General features: G+C 46.9%; 1 protein-coding gene across 2 annotated transcripts; it reads right to left on the bottom strand.

Moving 5' to 3' along the window:
* Positions 1-1,012: 1,012 nt before the first annotated feature.
* MRPS23 (mitochondrial ribosomal protein S23) lies at positions 1,013-6,479 on the bottom strand. 2 transcript variants are annotated; one of them, XM_082678494.1, is made up of 5 exons: positions 6,329-6,479; positions 5,319-5,489; positions 3,141-3,218; positions 2,673-2,799; positions 1,013-2,309 (listed from the first exon to the last, which is right to left on the bottom strand). In XM_082678494.1, exons 1-5 carry the CDS (start codon positions 6,370-6,372, stop codon positions 2,163-2,165), a joined length of 567 nt encoding a protein of 188 aa, XP_082534620.1. In that variant the 5' UTR covers positions 6,373-6,479; the 3' UTR covers positions 1,013-2,162. The 2 variants fall into 2 exon arrangements, with proteins under 2 accessions (XP_082534620.1, XP_082534619.1); XM_082678493.1 differs by having other exon boundaries at positions 1,018-2,315.
* Positions 6,480-7,123: the final 644 nt, after the last annotated feature.

Here is a 7,123-nt window from a genome sequence, read left to right as displayed (position 1 = left end):
TACAAACAAGAATTTCTGCTGCTGTTCACACTCTCAACAGGGAGAGGATAGTTACCTCTGGCATGGAGGACCAGGGTCAACCAGGCAGGAGTACAAAGAGCAGACCCAGGGTGCGAATGCAGTGAGCGCAGCCTGGAAGTGTCTCGACAGGGACTTGAGACTCAGTTTGGATGTTGGTAAACCTTGCGAGCAGAGATAGCTTTTGAAAGGGCTGTGAAGGTATGGTTTCTAAACACTGCGGTGGCAGGGAGGTGCTCCTGGCAAAAGAAACAGCACACACACTTCACATCCCACCTGCCCTTCAAGGCTCTCCAGGCAGTGGTCCTAGACTAGTCCAGGGCTCATCCCTCTCCCCGACTCTCTACACTTCCGTAATTTAAAACGATTCCTGTTCATCTTGTTTTGAAAGTCACTCTTATTTTCCCAACTAGATTTTAAGCTCCTTAAAGAAGGCCGAGAATGAGGTCATACTTCCATTCTCTCCAAACACTATAGGGACCTGGTGATGGCTTTTGCCCACACTGACCATGGGAAGAGTTCTGAATTCCCCAAGGAAGCTTCACACCTTTGACAATGTTTTGTTTTTTTCTTTTTAAAGATTTCCCATCCTGGCTTTCTCAGAAGCCTAGACTTTGGTCACCCACCCCCCTAGCAGCTGCCAGTGGGGAGAGGGGTGGCTCTTCAGGGATCCTTCTGTTTGGGGCGCTGGGGCTCCTGGGTTCTCTCTCTGGCTCGGGGTGGGGGACAGGGAAGGCGGGAGCACGCTCCCAACCCAGCCCCGCAGCACGAAGACCTCTCCTCATATCGTGCAACCCAACCCGGCTCTGTGGGAACTGGCAGCCGCCACCCAGCCGCTCACAATGACATTCCCTTTGACTGTGTTTTGATCACTGAGGTTCAACCTAAAGGTTTGCTACGCGTCCATACGAAGGATCTCTGAGACATTAAGTGGAAAACAAGGTACAGAACAGCATACGTTGTGTCCCCCTGTACACACTCAAAATTATTTCTGGAAAGAAAGGTGGTAGTGGTGGCCGCAGAGAAGGGAAAATGGGAGGGCCAGGGAACAGGAGTGGAAAGATTGACTTTTCACCTTCAAGTTTTGAACCATGAGCATGTATAACTTTTTGTTTAATTATGCAACAAATAATTTTTTTAAACGTCTTCATTTCTGTGACAAAGAAACCACCTTGGGCTTCCCTGGTGGCGCAGTGGTTGAGAGTCTGCCTGCCGATGCAGGGGACACAGGTTCGTGCCCCGGTCCGGGAGGATCCCACATGCCGCAGAGCGGCTGGGCCCGTGAGCCATGGCCGCTGAGCCTGCGCGTCCGGAGCCTGTGCTCTGCAGCGGGAGAGGCCACAGCAGTGAGAGGTCCGCGTACCGGAAAAAAATAAATAAATAAAAATTTTAAAAAAAGAAACCACCTTTTAAATCCCAGAAAGATAAGGTTTCTGAGCATGAGGGAGCCACGATCGCTCTTCTGAGAACAGAACCAACTGCTCCACCTGCCGCAGTCTTCCTCCCAAGGCCAGGCCCGGTATCTGGCACCCAATGGTTGCCTGATGTCGAATGGATGTAATTTACTTCCCCATCTAAATGTAAAGCATTCCCTAAACAAGAGGAATTGTACAACAGTGATAAAGGCGTGGGGGAGAAGCAGCATGGCTGAGAATGGCTTTTGCCTCATGTACTCATCGACCTTCCATTACCTGAGCACCATGTGCAAGGTGTACAATCTGTGGGAGAGGCCACAGCAGTGAGAGGCCCGCGTACCGCAAAAAAAATTAAAAAAATTAAAAAAAGAGAGAAGGGAAACATACCAGAGAATCAAATGTGAACACAAAACCCCAAGCAAACCTACTGAGTCCCATTCAAACAATACTTACAAAGGTTTCCTCATGCTATTTACAGTTTTAAAGTAAATTTACTTTATAAGCACCGAGGAATTCTTTGTTTAATACGGCCCTAACATAAAAGTTCACATAACTGCTTCTTCAAACCATGATACAGAGCTTTATGACAACCTGGAAGTGGAAACCAAGAGAAGGCAAACGTGATGCCTTAGAGATCGAGAAACATTTACACAGTTCAACTGTTAAAAACAGTACAACATTCACACAGTGAATCCAGTCTGGATGTCAGTGTACACAGCATACAATTCTTCAGGGAGGTGAGAGGCCTGTCGACTGCTCTCCAGGTGCCCCCAAATGCTGGGCCTGTGGATCTTCTTTCAGAGACTGGTTCTCCTCCAACGCAGTCTGGGGCTCGACACCCATGGGTTCAGATTTCCAGGAAATGTGACTACCATCCTGTTGCTTAAAAGACCAGATATAAGTACGTCACACAGATGTTATGACTTTCACTCAATCAGCTGAAGCTATATGACTAGCACATTCTATCACTGACTCAAAAATCTAACATTAATATCTCAGGTCAAATTTGATTACAACGAATAATAAACATGATAAAAGTCTCTACAGAACCACAATTTTAAAAGCCCTCGTGACAACTCACTTGTTCCAAGCCACAGTCCTTACCACAAAAATCTAGTCTATTCAATCTAACGGTATTTGACCTGGAGCCACGGTTGGGGAAGGAAAACCAAGCCTTCCTTTAACCTCTGACAAACAGACAACCAATCCTAGTAACAGTTTTGCTAACAAAATACTCACAGTCCTTGCCTCTCCTACTCGTCTTAAAATGACACCTTCTGCCAATAAAGCCTTCCCTGCTTCCACAAATAACTTCTCTTCATCTGTTTCTCCAAGTTTCTGTAGCTCAATGTACTTCTCCACAAACCTAGAATTCCAAGCAGTCACATCTTCAGTCTGTATGTTGAGAGTCGTCAAGACATGCTATTACACAGTCCTGAGTATTCCCTTAAGAGAACTTCCTAGGGAGTTTGGGATTGACACGTACACACTGCTCTATTTAAAACAGATAACCAAAAAAAAAAAAAAAAAAAAAAAAAACAGATAACCAACAAGGACCTATGGTTTTAAAAAAGAGTTAATTAAAAAAAAAAGGAGATCTTCCTATAGGAACATCTTTTTCCTCAAGTGGAATGCAACAAAACCCCTCAAATTGACAACTAAATCCTAAAAAAAGAAAGGTAACCAAAGACTTATGGAATGGCTTACCGTTGACAGGTAGACTTGAAGTTTGGATTGAACAGATCAAAAGCTTTTGGACCAGATCCATAGGTTGAATAAAATTTCCTAGAAAGTACAAAACAACACAATATAAATCTCCAGTTATAGATCATGACCAAGAATGGAGGAAAGAATAACTGCTGGGCCCTGAGGAACCGAGTATAACATGACCTACAGACCTTTTTTGTTCGTTTTAAATAAGCAATGCAGGCACATGGTAAATACATCAAATGTTACAGAAAGGTATCCAGTGAAAAGTAACACTCCTCCTCACCTCTGCACCCTAAACTCCCAGCTCCCCTCCCCTTAAGCAACGCTAACCCGTTTCTTGTGTATCCACCCAGGAATGTTCTACCACTATACAACCATACATGCATCTATCATTCCCTGTCCCCAGCCACGCTGTTTAACCCCAAGGATAGTAAACACATCTTTCCTTTTTACTTAATATTTCTCAGAGATCATTTCAAATCAGGGCATGTAGATTGTTTCTAGTCCTTTGCTACTTTAGACAGTGTTGCAATGATTACCTTTATCTATATTTCTTAGTGTACTGTGCAAATAAGCCTGTGGAATAATTTCATAAAAATGGTATTGCTGGGTCAAGGTATGTGCCTTTGTAATTTGGCCTTGCAAACTGCCAGAATGCTTGCCAAAGGGGCTGTGCCAACTTATACTCACACCGGGAAGGCAGGAGACCGCCTATTTCTATACACCCGCACCTAATTGTATCTCCTGACGTTTTGACCTTTGTCCATCTGACAGGTGAAATATTATAATTCATTGTAGTTTTGCTTTTCTTATGAAACAGGTTGAACATCTTTTCATGTTTAAAAGCAAATGAATTTCCTTTTCTGTGACCTGTCCACGTTCTTTGCCTATTTTTCCTCTTGGTCTTTCTCTTGACTCATAAGCAAACTTTATAGCAATATAAACAGGAATTAGCCCTCTGTCATACATGTTGCAAAATTTTTTCCCAGTATGTCACCTGACTTTTGATTTTGATTATGGTAGTTTTTGTGTGCAGAAATTTTAATATTTTCATCTATGGCTTCTGGGTTTTTGTATCATGCTTAGGTAGGCTTTTATCACAGAGATTATTTTTTAAATTACCCCATAGTTTCTTCTAGAACTTTTAGGACTTCACTTATTACATTTAAGTTTTGATAAACCTGAAATTTATTTTGTTGTTTTAAGTTCTTAAAAATATCAAAAACACCAAAAAAAAAAAAAAAAAAAGGCCAAAAAGATAAAGGTTCAAAAAACGATTTAAGTATAAGGTGTTATTATTTTGGCCTTAACGGCAATAGAAGAGGAAGCAGTAAAATATTCCACATTCTCCAGTGACCATCACCCAGTTCCACTGCTACGCACACAGAAGCACAAATGATTTTAATATGTAAATGACCTTGAAAGCATCCTGACCGAGAGCATGCAATGGACCTGAGCAGAAAACTACTGAAGAAGTATTTAATGCCCCAAAGATCTCTGAAAATTTACAAGCAGAGCCAGAACATACTTGTTCTCCTACCTCAAAGGAGTGTCATGGGAGAAAAAAAAAAAAAAGATTCGTCAAGTGAAAGGTGCCTGGACCTCAATAGAGAAAATGACTTTATAAATTGTTTTCTTACATCCAGGAATAGGGATAAGAATAAGGTATATGTATTAATTTCAATTAGGCACAATCTCTGATCTTAACATTTAAAGACAAAAGAAACTGTACACACTCTGGATACTAAAAACTGACATCCGTATTTGAGGGAAAGGGCTTTGTCAGTGAACTCCCAGTAAGCTGACCTTGAGCCTCATTGTTCTCATGACTAAAATGGAGACAAGGATACCGACCGACCCTGCAGGGTTGAAGTAAGACCTAAATGAGATAACGCTGGTTAAGGGCTTAACACGGTGCCAGCCACCAAACAGATGTGCAGAAACAGGTAGCTATCATTGCAATGATCAGTCAGTTGTTGGGCTCCAGATTCTACTTCTCTGAACTTCTGCTTCTCTCACATGGGTGAGGGGCTCTGATTCCCTAATCCGGCTAGATAGACAAGACCGGCTCCACAGAGCAAGCCCAGACTCAATTCCTATTTGTCAGACTGCTGGCTAAACCTTTCCTTCTAAAGTTCTGCAGCCTCCTGTCCACCATACGGGCCCGGCACTCACGCTCTAATCCGATCCTCGTGGTAGAAAATGTCCTGGATGTGAGCTTTCGCTTTGCCGTATCGCAAGCGGGGCCTTCGGAAGACCGGCTCCCTCAGTGGCGGGAAGGCATTATATATGTCAAACCAGAGGGGCTTCTCCTTCAACACACCAGCCCGCATCAGGTCCCGCGTCCTGAAGGAAGGGTAAAGAACGAAGATTAGAGGGCTTCCCTGGTGGCACAGTGGTTAAGAATACGCCTACCAATGCAGGGGACACGGGTTCGAGCCCTGGTCCGGGAAGATCCCACATGCTGCGGTGCAGCTGAGCCCTGTGCCACAACTACTGAGGCTGCGCTCTAGAGCCTGCGAGCCACAACTACTGAGCCCACGTGCCACACTACTGAAGCCCGGGCGCCTAGAGCCCATGCTCCGCAACAAGAGAAGCCGCCGCAATGAGAAGCCCGCTTCCCACAACGAAGAGTAGCCCCTGCTCGCCGCAACTAGAAAAAGACCAGCGCACAGCAAGAAGACCCACTGCAGCCAAAAATTAATTAATTAATTTAAAACCAAGGTCAGTCAGTGAATCAGTGTAGCCGCAGCCCGGGACACCGGCGGGGTCACAGAGTCCGGAAGACACCCGGAAGGAGGGCAGAGCAAGAAGTCCCCTACCTACAGGTAAGATGTTTCCATATTCCAAACCAACCTAACAGTGCTCGGGAGTTAATCTTCCACCTTCTTACGTGCGTCCCACCCCCCTCGCCCCATCCCCGTCCCGTCAAGGAAAATGCAAAGACGGTCCCGCCAGGCCCATCAGCCCCTTCCTCCCTTCCTCTTCCTAGAGACCTCCACTCGGGGAGCGGACAGGTGCGATCTTGAACATGAGAGCTAAGAAATTCAAGGGGTGACGTAGTCAAGCACAATTCTTCAGAAACAGGAGAGAGCACAAGAAAGGCCTGGCCGGGCTCAGACCCACCCAAGAAAGGGCGTAAAAAGGGGAGGCGCCCTCGGCCCACCCCGGCTCCGAGCACGCACCGCGAGAAAATGCTCCCCACGGTTTCCAGGCGGCTCCCCGACATGCCCGGCGCCTCGGATCCCGTGCGGTTCCTCGTACCGGAACCGGAAGCGCCCACAGCAGGCAAAGTGACTGTAAGTCGCGGGCCGAGCCGCGGATCGCTGGGCTACCGCCCCGGCCCCAACGGGAGGGCGGAGCCAGGCAGAAGCAAAGGATGGCCGCATCGGCACGCCATCGGCTACACGCCAGGTTCAGACAGGAGCACTCGATAGCCGAGCCGCCAGGGAGGGAGCGAGCCAAAGCCCGGCAGAAGCAATAAATGACCGATCCAGGGGAGTGGTTAATTGTGGTGGTTGCTTTACCCTCCCTGGCCTTATTGAGCCAACTCCGCCCAAGAAGACCGGGCCGTGCGGAGGGAAGACGATGGGGAGGGAGGAGGGAGGCGCAGCCTAGGTCCTGGGAGAGCCAACTAGTCTAGGAATTCGTAAGGCAGAGATAAGAGGTCACCAGCTCTAGGTACGGGCTGCACCTAATTTTGGTTGGAGTCAAAGGCTGCGCGGAAGGAAACCGAGGCCCGGGGAGGAACGTCACCCGCCCAGGGTCACCCTAGAGCCCAAGCCTCCGTCCTCCGTCTCCTACTGTTTAGCGCTCCCCACTAAACCCTTTGGCCCTGGAGCGCCACCTGCGTGCGCTCTAATAGGGATGCTGCGGGCAGCTAGGGTTTTCTCCCCGGGAGGCGTCGCTAGCTAGCTGTTCCTTAGAGCTTGAAAAGTGAAAGTGTCCGGAACAAACAAATTCCGAGAAGGAAACTCAAA

Source organism: Grampus griseus (assembly GCF_964374135.1).
Source record: "Grampus griseus genome assembly, chromosome: 20".
Taxonomy (NCBI): domain Eukaryota; kingdom Metazoa; phylum Chordata; class Mammalia; order Artiodactyla; family Delphinidae; genus Grampus; species Grampus griseus.
This window is presented reverse-complemented; position numbering and strand designations above follow the sequence as displayed.

Coding starts and splice junctions, on each gene's coding strand:
- MRPS23 (XM_082678493.1), bottom strand. CDS start 6,372: ATGTCGGGGAGCCGCCTGGAAACCGTGGGGAGCATTTTCTCGCG. Junction 5,490..6,328: donor GTGGGGAGCATTTTCTCGCG/GTGCGTGCTCGG, acceptor CCCTTCCTTCAG/GACGCGGGACCTGATGCGGG. Junction 2,316..2,672: donor GAGTAGGAGAGGCAAGGACT/GTGAGTATTTTG, acceptor TGGTCTTTTAAG/CAACAGGATGGTAGTCACAT.